Source organism: Pithys albifrons, chromosome 3 (genome assembly GCF_047495875.1).
Source record: "Pithys albifrons albifrons isolate INPA30051 chromosome 3, PitAlb_v1, whole genome shotgun sequence".
Classification (NCBI taxonomy): Eukaryota; Metazoa; Chordata; class Aves; order Passeriformes; family Thamnophilidae; genus Pithys; species Pithys albifrons.
Genome location: NC_092460.1, coordinates 37,806,016 through 37,824,557, shown reverse-complemented (window position 1 = coordinate 37,824,557; position 18,542 = coordinate 37,806,016). Strand labels below are relative to the sequence as shown.

Below are 18,542 nucleotides of genomic sequence, written 5' to 3'. Positions count from 1 at the left end.
GATCTGGGGGGACTATTTGACAGGAAGCTCAACAGGAGCCAACAGTGTGCCCAGGTGGCCAAGAAGGCCAATGTGATCCTGTCCTGTATCAAAAATAGCGTGGCCAGCAGGACCAGGGCAGTGACCCTTCCCCTGTACTCTGCGTTAGTGAGGCCACACCTTGAGTATTGTGTTCAGTTCTGGGCCCCTCAGTTCAGAAAAGATATTGAGGTGCTGGAGCAGGTCCAGAGAAGAGCAACAAGGCTGATGAAGGGACTGGAGCACAAGTGCTGTGGGGAGAGGCTGAGGGAGCTGGGGGTGTTTAGCCTGGAGAAGAGGAGGCTCAGAGGTGACCTCATCACTATCTAGAACTACCTGAAGGGAAGTTCTGGCCAGGTGGGTGTTGGTCTCTTCTCCCAGGCACTCAGCAATAGGACAAGGGAGCACGGGCTCAAGCTCTGCCAGGGGAAATTTAAGTTGGGTATCAGAAAAAATTGCTTTTCAGAGAGACTAATCAGGCATTGGAATGGCCTGCCCAGAGAGGGGGTGGATTCCCCATCCCTGGAGGTTTTTAAACTGAGATTGGCCGTGGCACTGAGTGCCATGATCTGGTAAATAGACTGGAGTTGGATCAAGGTTTAGACTTGATGATCTTAGAGGTCTTTTCCAACTCAATTGATTCTATGATTGGCATTTGGTCTTTGTATTTACACCATGTTGTCCCATGGCTTGAGCTTTTGGTTGTGGAGTTCATCCATTCTCATAGAGTTAAGCCTCATGAAAAGTTCCACAGGGACTGGGTGAAAAAAGTAAAGTGTCTATGTTTTAGAGGGAAAACAAGATAATGTAGGTAATGAACAACAGGTTAAATCCAAAACTCTTTGCTTATCATTGCTGTTCAGAGTTTCCAGCTATCAGAATTCCAAGCTCTCTCATATCAAGCTCAGTATCATCCAAAAAGCAAACAGAATGAGAAACATAAGAAACAGTAAAATACAGACCTATTTCATTAACTGTTTGCATGCAATCCTCAACAAGTAGTACTGGTCCTTGCCTTCCTTTCTATCTTACAGATTTGCAAAGACTGACCAGGATAATCAATGGCCTAGGAATAATTTATAGAGATGGCAACTAAGGAAACAAAGACTTTGCTTGACCTGACACCAGTGCAGGGAGGTATGCCATAAGCTTATCAAATCTGGAGCAGCTTGTAAAACATGACTGGAAATAGACCAGTTGGTATCTCCTTCACCATAAAACTCAGAAGCATTAAATGAAACTAGCAGCAGACAAGTCCAAAACAAGTAAGAGATGGCAATTCTTCACAAAGTGTGAGTGAAGTATCATTCTCTTGGAATGAAACAGATTCAGAAGTTAACTGAACAAGAGAGTTAACTGATGGCTGTTAAACACGAAAGATCTTAAACTGCTGTCAGAATGTTTAAAGAACACGCTACTGCAATGCTTGGCTTACTCACCTTCAGCAACTTGTTCTGACCACAAGATGCAACAATATGTAGATATTTAGTCTGATTGAATTCAGCTGTTCTTAGAGCTGGCTGCAGGCCTACTTCTGTTCAAAAAAAACAGATTGTACATTCAGCTTTTTTCCAAATCCTTAAGAAAAGAGTTAAAAAGATGGGAGTTTTACAGATGCTTGTACTAGTGGTCCTGTACTATGCACTTTAACAAGTTAAAATGCAAAAGCAATGTGGCCTATTTGAGTTTTAAGAGCTGCCTCACAGCTTATATAAGCAAGGGACTGCCAGAATAAGGCAGGGCTATGTAAATTTAAGTGGCCAAGGACAAGGTAGAAGGAGGGATGACAGTTACTAACAGAGTTTATAGATGTCAAATTAGAAGAGTATTAAGTGATTTAAAAGAAAATAATTTGTGCCAAGTCAACTGTTCTGTGCCCCAGTTAAGCAAAAGACTACATTTCTAGTTGTATCTTCAACATAGGGAATATAGATTAAAAATCTACATACAGGATTTTATTTTCCCATTTTGAATGTAGTTTCCTGTGCCCCAGATTTCACAACTCCACATAAATGCTACAATATGCATTTGCATCAGTCTTGTGAGCTCAGCAAGAGAACCAAGAGGGAAACAAACACCAAGATATAGAGCATCATATAAAAAGTGATTCCAGTCAGGAAGGTTTGTGTACTTGTATTCCAGTATCAGAAGGCAGGCCATTTCTCCCAAAGGAACATCAACTGCAACCTGAAACATACTGTGCCTGCCAAATTATCTGTGCTCTCCTACCTTCAGCCAGCAGGATGCCAATCCCAGATGCTTCTTGTATTCTCCACCTACTACTCAAAAAAACCCTGCCAAAACATCATCTCCAATATTTCCAATTATCTCCAATGAGATAGCTGCCAAATTGGACTGTCAATCTTTGCCACCATGGAAATGGATCTCTTCTGTCAAGAGCCATTTTCTTTTAACACAAAATAGAGGCCTGCTAATCTGGTATTATTTGGAGCAGTGAGTGCAGGTGGAATTGAAACAATTTTTGTGCTAGTACTGATTTGACCAGCCCCAAGAACATGATTTTTCTGTTTCAAGCTCAATCTTTCCTGTAGGCTGGAAGTCCTCTTCACGGGGTGTCCTACAGTATCACAGGAGCTCAGCTGCTGCACAGTCCTGAGAACGTCTAGGAAAAGGCCAACAAGGTGGGGCTGAACTACAAGTTCTTAAATTAAAAACACAAAACAAAACAGCCACTTTTCATTTGAAGAGCTAGAAGACTATTTGTCCTTAATTTCTTTGATCAGAAACCCAGAGATCTGTCAAATCACCATACAAAAACAAATGCTATGAACAGTTCTAGGCAGGAAGAACTCAGTTAGCAGGAATTCTAGGCTCCGGATATCTACTCTTTGATCTTTCCACTTTACCTTTTAGGAGATGAAAGGAAATCTCTGCTCCTCTAGGTAGGGAGTGTGGTACAAGTATGGGGATACAACAGATGTTTATTTTACTGTAACAATTCCCAGATCAACCTAGCATAAATGAAGTCTCGGCCGTTGTCTAGACTGCCTCTTCCTCTATGTCAGCCTTATTTAATTATATCTGCCCTTGGAGAAGCAATCCAAAAACATTATGGGTGACAGGGTTTTCTATAGCTCCCTTCCCATGCTTTCTGACAACAGTCTGCTTGTGTAAGCTTGAGCATCTCTGCCCCTTCACTCAGGTGCTTCTGTGTTTTTCCCCTCTATTCCCACTCTCACATTTCACTAACATCCAAGCCCTCTGTCAGTTAAGTGCTGTACTGTGTCCAAGAGCAACCCTTTGCAAATTTTTCCCTGCTAAGTCATCCAGTGAAATACAGAGAGTGCCTGTTTACAATGCCACTCCACCCTGAGTGCTCACTAGTTTTCCTTCTGCTGCAGAGCAGTCTGTCTGAAAGTCACCTCATGTAAAATTCCTACTGTGAGAATGGAAAATTTCAGACAAACATTCATAAAGTTACAGTGAAATGAAAACAGAGGAAACCAACAGAACCTGACCTACACTATTTTAGAAAAACCAACCCTCAATATTAACTTTTTGTCAGAACACACTTGTCACAAAAATGTTATTTCCCAGCAATTCAACATTGCCCCAAAAAGTTTTTCAAGCTCAGACAAAGCAAAGAACATCTGCTGTTCAGCATTTTTAGAGGCCTTTGGGCTTCTGCTTATCAACTTAGAGATACATGAGAACACTACTGGAGCTGAAGGTTTTGTATTTGCTTTTAAGCCCAGAATTTAAAGTGATTACAACCAATTTATATCAAGAGAATCAGCATTAGAAGAGAATATTGCTTTGACTCAGACACTGATTCTCTTTTCCTCATGTTTTAAGTTAACTCAATCTTGTCTGTTCAGACTACTGTAAATTATTGTAACCAAAAATGTTAAATCTGGTCTCAGTGATAGGAGAAAGATTTAAAAGAAGCATTTTAAGATTACAGAATCTGTTCTCATGTAATGGTTAGTATTTATCAGAAAGAAAGGTATTAAGCAGTCATACTAATTTCAATTTTTTTTTATCAGTATCAGTAAACAAACCACCTATTGCACAAATACTTGGAGAAAACCAAACATGGAAGGAAGTCACCCAACATTAGTCACTGCTTTTACCAGGGCCCAAATCCATTTTATGAATAGTAAGAAGCAGCTCTCAGATGGCAACAACTTTAAAGCCACTCTCTGCAAGTATTATGAAAACCATAAAAAGCCCTAAGGGACAAACACACATACCAAGAGATCAGTATAAGCCTATTTTTCTGTGTTCCCAGAACACAGCACTAAGTTTCTGATTTGCAAGACCATGACACAGGATTTTCTTAGAAACCCATTTTTACTATATTTGCCAGTGATACCTTGTACAAACACAGAATTCCTTTCTGTTATTATGTGCTGCCTACCAGAGAGGGCAAGTTTTCTACTGCTTGTTAGAACAATCGTATAGGTTGCTGAGTGAACTTCAAGTCTTCAATGGGGTTAATTTTCTACTAGCTAAAGTATACTATTCATGCCAGTAAAATAAAAATTTAATTAATCATTAGCATATTAGTTGTCAGACACCCCAAAGTACCTGCCCAGAGAGGTGGTGGATTCACCATCCCTGGAGATTTTTAAACGCAGATTGGACGTGGCGCTGAGTGCCATGAACTGGTAAAGGGACGGGAGTTGGACCAAGGGTTGAACTCGATCTCGGAGGTCTTTTCCAACCCAATTGATTCTATAATTCTATGATTCTATTCTAAGTAGCTCTGTTTAAAGAAATGCTCAACAGACTCGTTGGTCACAAATTCATCACACTCAGGTGCTCTACAGGTACAGTACCACAAGAACAGTAGACAGCTGTCATAGAGAAGTCATTAATATTGACACCAGATGGGGGACAATTTTTCTTGCTTTTATGTAATCTCTAGAGACAGCTGATATAACCCAGCTCCTCCAGGATTTCTACTATTAGAGAACTGCTGAAAAAACCATCTCATTACACATAGTAATGAAACTGTATTTTATTATAAGCAAACCCAACACTTATATCACCAAGAAACCAGGATCTATACATACACTTTTCAAAAAGCTACTCATGTAGGAACTGCTGTACTTGGACATCAACTTGTACTTCCAATTAGAGAGTATGGAGTGTTACAAAGAAATAAAACCAAACCCAAAAGTAATCAGAAAAAAGCAGACCTCATTTATATTCTGGTCCTTCCAGACAACAGTCACTAGCTTCAATTCACAGTATTCCAAAATCACAGTGACTGCTTTTTCAAACTTGCTCAATGTTTTCTGCTTACCAATTGCAGACATGCTGTTTGGCAATGACAATCTACCAGTCCACACAGTGTGCTCTTGAGAACCATTTTTGTATTTCCTTCTTCCAAAAAAGAAAACAGCACAAAGTCACTGAGTACATATATTGAATCTTTCGGGGGGAAAAAAAGATTAAAAAAAATGGGTGTGTGGAGGGCTGTCTGATGCAGTGAAAAAGCTACATAGACAACTCATAGGCAACAGCAGAAGCATATCTGAGAACCTGGAGAAAGGCAGGAAACCATCTTCAGTATTCTGCATAGAAAGGGTAGTCCTTGTGATTTTTGCACCTGGAAAAAATCAAAAAGCAAATATTATCTTTTGTTTGAAAGACATTATATGCAGCTGTAACCACTTCAAAGAACCACCAAGGGGGGCAGATGAACCCCATAAAAGCAGAGTCAGTTTTTCTGTTTTCTCAGTGACACGCTGTGTTTGCAAAAAGATTTTGAGTACCCTCTGCAGTTTGGGCTCCAAGCATCTCAGGTGGTGTGACCTGGGTGCTTTGCAGACAACTAACTCAAGGTTTTGCTGTTTACTGACAGAAGACCTATTTTTGCAACCTTCTGACAAAGACTTCAAATCTCACTTTTGAGAGTTCATCTACTTTCCGACACCTCCTGAAGAACATACAGGTTTTGTAATATACCTGAAGTCATGGCAGAACAACAAAATACCATAAGCAAAGTTAATCAAGAATTTAAGCCTCCACTACACTCATTCCTCCAATATGAATAAAAAGCATCCTGTTGCAGTTCCAGCTACTAAAGGTTTCTTGGAGACTGAAATGAAAATGAGGTTTGGTTCCTAAAATGGACATTTAAAAATCTTACTCTGGAAAGTTATTTTGAGAATGATCCCTTTGGATATTGAGTTTGCGTCTTCTGAATTTCAATTCAGCATACTATCTATAACTTCATATACTGAATTTTGTCATAACTTGACAGTTTCTTTTCTTTAAGCTGTTACTTACATGGTCATTTCACATGCTCTCCAGTTTCTATTAAAGCTGAGAATAGTTGCCATCTCCTCTTGAGTCAATTCAAAGTCAAGCACCTAACAAGAGGAAAAGCTGAAAATTATGTCTCTGAAAAGTCAGTGCTTGTAAGCTAAAAAAAAAAACCAAAAAAAACCACAAACCCAGACCACCAAAGAAAAAAACAAACCACCACCCCCCCCCAAAAAAAAAATTAACAAGTCTACAGTGTGGAGTGCTTGTTCAAAGAAGTCACTTTTTTCTTGCAAGGAAAGAGACAACTCTCTGAATTTCTGAGACTCCTCTAGCTGCAGTAGGGAAGGGAGGTAAGAAGGGAGAGGCAGGAATTAAAAAAAAACAAAACCCAAAAAACGACCAAACCAAAAAACCAAACTCAAGTTGCAGTTACATGCACCAGTTGTTTTGAGAGTTTGGACAGGACTGAAGTGTTGCACAGTGCCTCCATTCTCCATCTGGGAAAGATGCACCTTTCTGTCCTATTCCAAAGGAACAGTTGCAACACCAATATTCCACTAAATGCAACTAAGTCCAAGAACACTGAATTGAAAGCAGCAACATAGTGCTGGTATCCATAAACCTTTTTCTTAACAGATGCCTTTTGTGGTGTGCTACTGCATTCAGTCTCCAAACAAGCTGTCAGATGACTCAGTCACATGGCACAGAACAGGAAGCATCACATAAAGTGACTGTTCAAATCAACAGAATAGTGTTTCCAAAAGCTTTGTTCACATCTGCTCTTCAACTGTAATTTTCAATTCAGCCCTCAGTAGACAGTAGGTAAAAACAAGGAGAGAAAAACCCCAGTATTCTTGTCAACTGGGAAGGGTGAGAAAAGACCACTACTTGCTCTGCAAGGAGAAGCCGTGCCATCCCTGAAGGGCAGCACCCAGCTCACTGCCAATCCCTCACCTTGAAGTTCTCCACAATGCGCTGTGGTGTGACAGACTTGGGAATCACAATCACATTTCTCTGGATGTGGAATCGAATGAGAACCTGCAAGAGGCATATCACTGTGTCAGAGAGAAGATGGCTCTTGTTCTGGACAAGCAGAGCCTGTTCCAGCAGTGATTTGCTGTAAACAGTACAATTGAGCAGAATTAACCCATTACTTGAAGCTGCTTTTCAAATCATACCTGAATTTATCTAAGCAGCACATTCTGAAGCACAAATAGAGAAGTGGTGGAGCCCTACATAGGTCTCCTTTCTCCTCTCCCATACAGTTTAAGTGATACTCAGTTCCTTTCCACCCAGACTTTTTAGTAGGCTACTCAAGTGTTCACTTCTCTGCAACAGGACTTGAGATGGGAAGGCTGAAGCATGGCAGCAATTGAACATGGATCAACAGTATGTTTCTTGTGATGGTCAGAGTGCTTTTGTGAGCACACACACTGAAGGCCTCATAGTAAACATACCTGCATTGCTACTTAACACCACAGGTGACAGGGAAGGAAGAACCATGCTGTCCCTTACACTGTCATTAAACTGTCCTTTGTGCTGTCCTACAGGAAGGGGTACTCTGGCACCTACCCACCTGTGCTGGGGTTTTACCGTGCTTGGCTGCAATCTCTTTGATCTTAGGGTCATCCAGAAGGGAAGGATCCTCTGGCTTAGCCCTAGATAAAGGAAAGAAGGTGAGTGGCAAGAAACTGCATAGATCCAGCCTAGCAGAGATGTGTATCTGAATAAACATGTAGTCTCAGTGCTTCAAGCATAATCCACACTAGCTTCCTTTCAAAGCAATCTTACCATGGTCTGTCAGGAGAGCCAAGGGGACTGTATGCTGTCACAGCAATCCCTTTGGATTGACAGTACTTGATCAGCTTCTCCTGGGTAAGGTATGGATGACATTCCACCTGGCAACATAAAGTATAGAGATTAACAGAGATTGTGACTTAACTGCTTTAACATGTTTCAGGGATTAGTTTTTAACCAAAGGCTAATTTTTTGTTCAATTTATAGTCTCTAAGCAGTGTTATGCAGCCTTTGTTTTCTGTATGCCATCATCCCTTTTCTACTGTTTCTAGTTCTCCTTACAATGAAGGGTCCAAAAACTAAAAAAACTCCTTAAAACTTTGCTGATGCAGATCATCTCCAACATATGGGATGACCAGCTGCATAATTGCTTTAACGAGACAATTCAGTAAAATGCACACACAAGAGAACTGTAAAATCATAGCAAATAGGATTGCAGACTTGAAAGTTTAAAGCTCTCTTTTCATCCTTAATTAAACATGCCATAATACTTTTTTACAGCTACCATATTAACTTCAATACCACTCTTGTTTTTATTTGCTTTGTGTCAATACTCACTTCTGAACACCTCCAGTCTGCAAGTGGTGAGAACAGCTACCTGCTACAGATTTTAGACCTTCAACCCACTATCCATTACAGACTTCTTACAAATGCATGGATACTTCATATGAATTTCCATAAGAATAGCCACGTAACAGAATACAGACTCCTTAACAGTGGATCTGTATTCTGACAAGGACATGCACAGATATGCAGTATGAAAGGAAATTATTCATGTGTCAGAAAGGAGTGAATGAACATGAATATTTCATACGTTGCATAGAGGGACCTTCAGGATAATTTCACATTAGAGAGTACTACTTTTTTTTCAGCCATCACCATCAAGAACCGTTTTGACTGCTCTGCCATTGGAGCCTCCTGCAGCTGCGCTCTGAGGGAAGTCCCTGGAAACTTGTGCTGCTGGCAAGTGTAACAAGGGAATGCAAAACACAGGATCAGTTTACAGCTTTGAATACTCTATTTGTGGTTCTAGCTGCTTGCTGTTTCAGAAGCCTGCATGGCTGTTTCCCTTCTGAGACATGTTGGAACATTAAGTAGAATATGTAGCTCAGTTTTTGGGACAGGTTCGGCAACTGCAGAAAGACAGTTACTCGCGAGTATTCAATAGGCAGAATTTATGTGACATAAGCAAGGCAAACTTATCCTTACCTGTCCACTGGCACTCACATTGAAAAATTCTGAGGTACATTATCCAGTATTACATTTGGACCAGGATGAAAAGCCAATGTTGTCCATTTAAACAAGTATCTTAAGATATTGCAATCCATGCTGTGTGATAGTAAGTACCTAAGAGTCAGACTTCCTTACTGAATTAAGTACTAGTATCATTGTAGTGTAATTACTACCTTGTCAAATTAATTTCTCACTGCAAATGAAGCCAACATGCATCCTGATTGCATTCAAATTAAGAATGGGAATGACATGAAGACAGTAGATATATATGAAGTATCTGCACAGATGAAGTGTTTTCAGGAAGCACTACCATAATTAGGCCAACAGGTAAGTGTTAATAATAGACAGGCTTGACAGCATTTCTTCAGAAGCAATAAGTTATGAAGGACATGGACCAAAGACCCATTGCTCTGACCTAAACTTGCTTACAGTAATCAGAGCTTGAGAACACTTACAAGTGGGAGAGGTCCAAGATCAGTGACCTCTATGCAAGAGACAAGGGCAATTATTATACAGTGATAGTGGCAATGAAACGTGACAATGTTGAAAGGTATCATAAAACTTAGATACTAAGTTTTCTAAAAGTACATTGGGGCTGATAATGAAAAAACACATTAGAGAATTATTAACTTTGCTCTTGTCAGAACATTTCAGTTCTATGTTGAATACACTTCAAGGCAACAACCCTATTAAGTTTTCTGAAAAAAGGTGTTAAACCCTCCTTTCAGTACACATGCTCCAGATGCCACAATAAATTACCCAGTTCAAGCAATCAGGTATTAATAACTGAGACTCAAGTCCTTCAAATGCCATAGTAATCAAGGTCGACTAGATAGACCTCAGAGGGGTCTATCCTGGGACCTGTTCTCTTCAACAACCTATGCCAGGCTATAATTGTGTCAAACTTGAAGGTGATGCCAAACTGAGGAATGACCAATGAATACACTCAAGGGCAGGGCTGCCACTTCAGAGGGACCCGTTCAGGCAGGAAGAACACACAAGTAAAAACCTTAAGGAATTCATTAAGGCTTCTGATGAAGCCCTGCACCTGGGAAGGAATAGCCCAAAGCCATGTACCTGGGAAATTAAGGTTCTTGGCAACAACACAGGCTGGAGCCTGACTGCCTGCAAAGCAAGTATGCTAGAAACAACCTGGGGGCCATATTAGGCTGAGCTGGACACGAGCCAGTAGAGAGCTCTGGTAGCAGAACACAGCCAGTAAATTGTGGGAAGTGATAGTCTGCCTTTACTCACACTTGTCAGGCTACCTTCATAATACTGTGTCCAGTCTTCCCCCCTTCCCAGCCCCGCTCAGAAGTAAGACTGACAGACTACCATGAATTCAGCAGAGGAACACCAGGCTGGCTAAGGGCTGGAGGACCTGCTGTCCTGGGAAAGGCTGAGTGAGCTAGGCTTGTTCTGCCTGGAGAAGGGAAGGCTTCAGGCCTCCCAGCAGCAGCTTTCAGTGCCTAAAAGAATGTCATCCAAAGACAAGCCAAGCTCTTCAGTGAGGAATGGAGGAAGGCATAAGACACAAGCTGAAACAAGAGAGGTTGAGACTGGATGCAAGAAACCTTCCTCCCTCTGCCATACAACCACGGCAGGGGGTCAGGCAGCACAGCACACTTCCGAGGGAAGCCATGTGGCCTCCATCCTTACAGGTTTTCAAGATGGATAAAGCTCTGGACAGCCTGGTGCAATCTCACAGCTGATACTGCTCTGAGCTGCGAAATATGAGATTATCTCCCAAGGTCTCCTACTGTCTGAATTTTCCTAAGATTTTATTCAAGTGCTGCCTATGTACCTGGATACTTCTCTGCAGTCTACCTTGCAACTCTATTTCCTCCTTCCTCCTAATCCTCATTAAGTCTGGGAGCAGTCCATAAGGCACGTTCTTGATCAATTCCCTCAGTCAACAGCAACAGGAACTGGCTTCACCACAGAAGAGTTACAAAGTGGACATCCAGTTCTCTATATATACACCAAGTTTTATTCTACATCAACAAAGTTTTCACACCTCATCTGATTTTCCCCTGCTTCACCTTTACCAGTGATTATGGAGCTGGTCATTGTCAGATTTCCAAGCAGTGATGCAGAAAATCCATAAAAAAACAGCACCTTGTGCATTAAGAAGCAGGCGGAGGGTGGGACTGAGCGAATACGTTGTGCATACTCCATTCCCTCTTTCTATAACCTTATTTCAAAGTAAGATCTTATTCTTTAAAAAGAAACCATCATACAAAAACAAAACCATCCAAACATGTGCTTGCTGTCACTTTGCAACGTACCTGGTTATTTGCAGGCTTGTATTTCAGCCCTGGCTTGCTCAAGATTCTTTCGATCTGCTCATGGTTGAAGTTGGAGACTCCAATGGCTTTTACCAGACCAGCATCCACCAGTTCTTCCATTGCCTAACAGAAAGAAACAAAATCAGCATCTAGCATACAAGGCAGGACCTGAAGAACACAGTCTTTCTGATATGGCTTATTTCCTTCATGAGAAGCCTGAAATAAGTGTTTAGATTTTCAGAGTTCAAGTTTGAGGAAAAAAACCCAGAACACTGGCGTACTTGTGCCTTGTCTCCCCTGTCACCAATGCTCAAAAGACTAATTCTTTGAGATTCTGGATAGTCAACAGCAAATTAGAAGGGGAAAATAATGAAATTATACTCAAGAAACTACTATTGTATTAGTGAGTCCTTACAAATAGATATAAGTACATGAGCCTGTTTAGACTGCTGAAAGTAATAAAAATATGGTAGAGACTGCTAAGAACAAAAGGCATTCTCATGCTGCAGTTAAAACTTACCTCCCATGTCTGTAGAATGTCTGTGTTGCTGGGGATAGCCATGCCTTTGTCATCTGTGGGGAACAGCTCCTCTCCTGCCTGTGAGGGGAAAAATTGCTTGAAACACTCCTTACCAGAAGGCTGGGTTAACACCAGCTGAAGAACATACTACAAATTTGTATTGCTGGACATTAAATTGCTGGCATAGAGAATGTCAGAACAGCCAGTATCCCAGTTAGGGCTATATGCCCGTTATCAACTTCATTCAAAACCAGTTATTTTCTACTGATACATTATTACACCACAACGAATTTTTACTTTGATAGTTCTGTCCATATGAAACATTTTAAAAATACAGATGCTATGAAGAACAGCTGATCTCAGAAGCAAGAAGCATGAAGAAGATTTTGATCAAGCTCTAACTGAGAGACTAACCTTGGACATATTCAAACAGTCCTTTGCATGCAGTCAGTAAAAGTCAGGAAGTAAAAAGTTCAAACTTTTGAAACCCAAGGTCTGTGGAACACTAAGGCTTCCATAGCAAAGGCCATTTAAATTTGTATTATATTAAAAGACTTGGTGATTAAGGACACAATCTCTTTCTGTGATTCTGTAACATGCAAAGGAACTGATGACTGTTTGAATATAGCCCTCTTCCCACAAAGGAGGAACCACACCATTGTCTGTTGAGCATACTTTTGATTCATGGAAGGCAACACAGGCAGTAATCAAAAGGAGAGAGAGATAACTTCAGATTGCAGCAGGGAAACCCACCCCTAATTCAAGGTCTACTTCTTCCATAATCAAAAGGGCAGCAGGTGCCACGCAAGCAGAAACCTCACAGGTAAGCATCAACAGCCTGGCTCACGTGGCCACAGTAAAGCTGAGCACCAGAGCAATGCTGACACACAACAGACACATGATCTGTACCAGTTGGAACAATCACTGGGCTATAAAGCCACAAAGCTCCTGAAAACGGCCAGTCACAACAAAGCAAACGGCACTGCTGTTACTGTACCTTAAAACCAAGAGGCCAGTGGATGAGATACAGATCCAGGTAATCCAGTTTCAGGGCAGCAAGAGTCTTCTGGCAGGCTCCCTTCACCAAAGGCTTCTCATGAAACGTGCACCACAGCTAGAATCAAAACATAAAGGCACACTATAACTTCCTGGGTTAAATCTCTTAGAAGCCTTCTGTACTGTTCAAGAGAGCGCCTGGCCCCTTTAGAAGGTGATATGAAACTAGGTCATACTACAGCTCTTTAAATGGAGGTTGGTCTGTGAGCAGGACTGGCCTGGGATAGTGTGGCAGCACACATGACCACATAGTGTCCTAGCAGACAGCAGAAGTAGTCTTCTTTCATTAAGACTTAAATTAAAAAACACCTACTAAAAGGTTAGATATTGGATGAAAGACAACAGCATAAATTCACACCAGGAAAAGTTAAAAGCATCACCTGTATTGGTGATACATACTCTGCATAATTCTCAATAGAGAATGAGGTAAAGTAGGAAGAAGGAATGCCCTAAGTGAGGTTCTGAATGCTACATCACTGGGCAGAAAAGAACTGGGAGGTTACTTTGGGGGAAAAAAAGGTGCCTCCTGGTATCCTGTATCACAAGATCCATACCTTACTGACAACAAAGAGGTCCTCTCGTTTCACAACACCTTCTTTGATTTTTTGTTGTATTCCTTCCCCAACTTCATTTTCATTTTGGTACACGTAGGCACAGTCAAAGTGACGGTATCCAGCATCGATAGCAGCCATCACTGCAGCTGTTACCTTTCCTGGTTGGGACTGAAAAAAAGAGATGGCAAAAAACCTCTAATCAATATATTATTAAAGACCTTACTCATAGCAAGTTAAAATTAAGAAAACCATTCCCTTCAAAGCAATCTCCAATTAAAATAAAGCAAAGCGGGGAACCCTGGCGGCGGCCCGCCCGAGGTGTTGGTGGCGTCGGCAGCGCTGCACGACCACGACAGGGCCCAGACCGCCCCAGCCGCGCTCCTTCCATCCCCACCGCCCTCCTGCTGCCGCTAAAGGTGAGTCCCGGTACCTTCCATGTGCCCAGCCCGAGGATGGGCATCTTGGCGCCAGTGTTGAGCTGCACGTACGTAGCCATGGCCACGAACAGGACTGCCACAGCTATCGCGGCCACCGCTCTTTTAACAGCGGCCGGAGGGGCCCGCCCCGCCCCGGCGCGGCGCGGGGTTGGCGGGGCGGGGCCGGCGCTGAACCCGGGAGCGCAGGGTTCGGACGGCGGCCAAGGGATAACGGCGGCTATTTTCGAGCCCACATTTTGGAGTGAGCGTCTTAGAGCGCCCCCTGCTTCCCTCTCTCTCCCCTTCCCCCCCTTTTCTCTTTCCGTCCCCCCCTCCCTTCCCTTTCTCTTCCCCCCTCCCCTCTTTCTTCCCCCCCTCCCTCCCTCCCTTAGCTCTCTCTCCCCCCTTCTCTCCCCCCTTCCCTCTCTCCCCTCTCTCCCTTCCTCTCCTCTCTCCCCCTCTCCTCTCTCCCCCTCTCCTCACTCCCCTTCTCTCTCTCCCCCCTCCCTCCCCCCTCCCCCTCCCTCCCCCCTCCTTCCCCCCTCCCTCCCCCTCCCCTCTCCCCCCTCGTTCCCCCCTCCCCCCCTCCCTCCCCCCCTCCCCCCTCCCCCCCTCCCTCCCCCCTCCCTCCCCCCCTCCCCCTCTCCCCCCTCCCTTCCCCCTCCCCCTCTCCCCCCTCCCCCCCCTTCCCCCCTCCCCCTCTCCCCCCTCCCTTCCCCCTCCCCCTCTCCCCCCTCCCCCCCCCTTCCCCCCTCCCCCTCTCCCCCCCTTCCCCCCTCCCCCTCTCCCCCCCTTCCCCCCTCCCCCCCTTCCCCCCTCCCCCTCTCCCCCCCTCCCCCTCTCCCCCCCTCCCCCCTCTCCCCTCCCCCCTCTCCCCCTCCCCCCCTTCCCCCCTCCCCCTCTCCCCCCTCCCCCCTCTCCCCCCTCCCCCTCTCCCCCCTCCCCCTCTCCCCCCTCCCCCCCTCTCCCTCTCCCCCCTCCCCCCCTCTCCCCCTCCCCCCTCCCCCCCTCCCCCCTCTTCCCTCCCCCTCTCCCCCCTCTTCCCTCCCCCTCTCCCCCCTCTCCCCTCCCCCTCTCCCCCCCTCCCCCCTCTCCCCCCCTCCCCCCTCTCCCCCCTCCCTTCCCCCTCCCCCTCTCCCCCCTCCCCCCCCTTCCCCCCTCCCCCTCTCCCCCCTCCCTTCCCCCTCCCCCTCTCCCCCCTCCCCCCCCTTCCCCCCTCCCCCTCTCCCCCCCTTCCCCCCTCCCCCTCTCCCCCCCTTCCCCCCTCCCCCCCTTCCCCCCTCCCCCTCTCCCCCCCTCCCCCTCTCCCCCCCTCCCCCTCTCCCCCCCTCCCCCTCTCCCCCCCTCCCCCCTCCCCCCTCTCCCCCTCCCCCCCTTCCCCCCTCCCCCTCTCCCCCCCTCCCCCTCTCCCCCCTCTCCCCTCTCCCCCCTCCCCCTCTCCCCCCTCCCCCTCTCCCCTCCCCCTCTCCCCCCTCCCCCCCTCTCCCTCTCCCCCCTCCCCCCCTCTCCCCCTCCCCCCTCCCCCCCTCCCCCCTCCCCCCCTCCCCCCTCTTCCCTCCCCCTCTCCCCCCTCTTCCCTCCCCCTCTCCCCCCTCTTCCCTCCCCCTCTCCCCCCTCTCCCCTCCCCCTCTCCCCCCCTCCCCCCTCTCCCCCCCTCCCCCCTCTCCCCCCCTCCCCCCTCTCCCCCCCTCTCTCTCCCCCCTCTCTCTCCCCCCTCTCTCTCCCCCCTCTCTCTCCCCCCCTCCTCTCTCCCCCCCTCCTCTCTCCCCCTCTCTCCCCCTCTCTCCCCCTCTCTCCCCCTCTCTCCCCCTCTCTCCCCCTCTCTCCCCCTCTCTCCCCCTTCCTCCCCCCTCCCCTCTCCCCTCTCTCTCCCCCCTTCTCTCTCCCCCCTCTCTCTCCCCCCCTCTCTCTCCCCCCCTCTCTCTCCCCCCCCTCCCCCTCCCCCCCTCTCTCCCCCCCTCCCCCCTCTCTCTCCCCCCCTCCCCCCCTCTCTCTCCCCCCCTCTCCCCCTCTCTCTCCCCCCCTCTCTCTCCCCCCCCTCTCCCCCCCCCCCCCCCCTCTCTCCCGTACTGACTGCAAGTCCTCCCGCGACGCTTCAAGGCTATGGCGTCACGTTCCCGGGATGGGGATGACAGAGGAGACGTGACACAGTCTTCATAAGAGCTGTTGGTGGGCTGCGAAGGGCTGAGCCCTTTGCTGGAGCAGCATGTCCCTGCCACAGTGATGGAGGCCTACGCTGGTCCCCCTTGTCGGACCTGAGTGCTGATACAGAGAGATAACATGAGGAAACTCGGTGTGTATGGCTTGCCAGAGCCAGAACCTGTTCTCTCTTCCAAGTGGAACAAACGCAGTTGACACTACCAGTAATTCACGATATACTGAGTTTAATAAAAACTTTGAGTTTTGGAAGGGTTTTTTTTTGAAGTGTTTTGAAAGTCACAGACGAGAAGCAGACTTTTTAATGAGTGACATAGTTGTCCCTCTGTCTTTAGAGACATACCAAGGACATTTCAGAATAAAATGGATGATTGTAATCATATGTGGTAGTGGCCAGTGATCTCACATGAAAAACTGGCTTTGACGTTTTTCCAGACAAGCATATGCTGTTCTGCTGAAGAGGTCACAGTGTAGTGGAAAAAACCAGACTTGCCCAGGATGCTTTGTTGCTTATTCACAGGGAGACAGTTTCTTCAGGTGTAATCCTTTGCTCTCGGTGCCTCTCCCTGCTCTCTGCAGCTTCGTATTTTTTGCTCCATTTAACTAAGGACTGGCAAGGTAATTGGTTTTCCTCTTTAATGTTCCTCCTGTTTAGAGTCAGCACATCAGCATCCCTAGTAGGATGGGATGCGTTTTTACCTGTTTCACAAAACTATTACGCAACTTGGTGCTTATCTCTTACCATTTAGGTTTATTTTTCCCTGATGGTTTCTTGTCAGAGAGATGCTTCCATCTTATCACAAGAGGCCTCAGGCAGAAGTTCTGTATTTTGTTTTTGCTGTTCCCTCCTGCGAAATGGGAACTTCTCCCCTCGCAGCTGTAAGTAGTCAGCTTTCTGTTTACCTCTTCCAAGGGTCTGGCAAGGGCCATCACATGATGGCAGGGCCTCGGAGGAGGAAGTACTGCAGTGTGACAGCCATCCTGCTAAATCTTACCTACTCTGTCCTTGATAACATGGTCAGCTGTTTCTTTACACTGAGCTGGCAATGAGGAACTGTGCAGGGGAGGAGGGATTTTTTTTGTTTTTTTTTGTTTTGTTTTCTTGATTAACGTGTGAGGTTTTTCACTGTAACAGGATATGTAGTATTATGAGTTTTCAGTTTGTTTTGCTGACTTTGCATTTAGAAACTGTAATTGCACCACAAGTTGTGACTTTGGAGACCAGCAGTGTTTGGAATCTGAGAAAAGGACCCAAAATAATGGAAGCGGGTATGTCCTTGTGGAGGCAGTTTTTACCAGAAGACTGCAGAAAAAAGCATAAGAAACAGGGAGGTGACAGAGCTGCAAGGTGCAATCAATCTCTGGTCCTACAGGAGAGTGAGAGCTGCAAGAGTCTGCAGCTTCAGACGTACCAACAGACACAGGCATAACTTAAGCCACGCTTTAGAGGTGACAGCATGCACGTTTCAAGCTTGAATCCCTGGGACACGAAGTGGAGCCTTTAAACAGGAGATTTATGTTGCTCTGGGGGGGTGCTCCAGTTCAGTCTCTGGTTGCCAGGAGTAGATCTGAAGGGCTTGGCTGGCCCTAACTGTGGAAGACCTCAGCCTCTTTTTTGCTCTGAACTCAAATCGGTCTAGGGGCACGTCTTGGTGGATCTCTCATCTTCTCAGAGCTGATGAGGCTTTTTGTCCCTGAGCTAGGTACCCTGCGCTCAGAGCAGTAGGTGCTGCCAGGGAAACTGGCCCCTGAGGCTGGCAGGGCCAGTAATTTGGGCTCTGCTCCCGGGCTGTGTTACAGCTGAAATGTCCCCAGCACCGTCGGGGCTGTGGCCGGCGGGGAGGGGGCAAGACGGGTCGCTGAGGGCTGGCCGCTCTCTGGCGGCCGCTAGAGAAAGTGCTGAGGGGCTGTGCCTTCCCGGGGAAAATCCACACATTCAGCCGGTGGAAAAATACTACCCACTGCACACGTGTGTTTGCTGTTTATGAATATATTTTTTAAAATTTCTTTTAAGGGGAAGTTGTGCAAACCCTTTTCTCAGTTAGTTCTGGAGTGATAAAACTGCTGGTTGTCTCACTCATCCTAAGGAAGTGAATCTTTAATTCACATTTCTCAGATTTTATTCCAATGCTCACAACTGCTGACTAGCCTCCTTAGCCTGTCATGTTGAAGCAAGATAAAGTGTAAGTGTGAAGGTGTAGTTCAAAGTCTCTCCCTGGTTTCTCATTAATTCACATTTTCAAAGAAAATTTTTATTCTTTTA

At 45.8% G+C, this 18,542-nt stretch overlaps 1 protein-coding gene across 1 annotated transcript; it reads right to left on the bottom strand.

Moving 5' to 3' along the window:
* Positions 1–4,987: 4,987 nt before the first annotated feature.
* LOC139670133 (aldo-keto reductase family 1 member B1-like) lies at positions 4,988–14,391 on the bottom strand. Its single transcript, XM_071551417.1, has 10 exons — positions 14,137–14,391; positions 13,707–13,874; positions 13,094–13,210; positions 12,097–12,174; positions 11,577–11,699; positions 8,050–8,156; positions 7,835–7,916; positions 7,213–7,296; positions 6,280–6,362; positions 4,988–5,596 (listed from the first exon to the last, which is right to left on the bottom strand). Exons 1-10 carry the CDS (start codon positions 14,200–14,202, stop codon positions 5,554–5,556), a joined length of 951 nt encoding a protein of 316 aa, XP_071407518.1. The 5' UTR covers positions 14,203–14,391; the 3' UTR covers positions 4,988–5,553.
* Positions 14,392–18,542: the final 4,151 nt, after the last annotated feature.

Excerpts from the sequence above, each read along its gene's own strand:
- LOC139670133 (XM_071551417.1), bottom strand. The coding sequence starts at position 14,202 with ATGGCTACGTACGTGCAGCTCAACACTGGCGCCAAGATGCCCATCCTC. Across the intron at positions 11,700-12,096 it reads ACATTCTACAGACATGGGAG|GCAATGGAAGAACTGGTGGA; the intron begins GTAAGTTTTAAC and ends TCTTTCTGTTAG. Across the intron at positions 6,363-7,212 it reads GCATTGTGGAGAACTTCAAG|GTGCTTGACTTTGAATTGAC; the intron begins GTGAGGGATTGG and ends TCCTCTTGTTAG.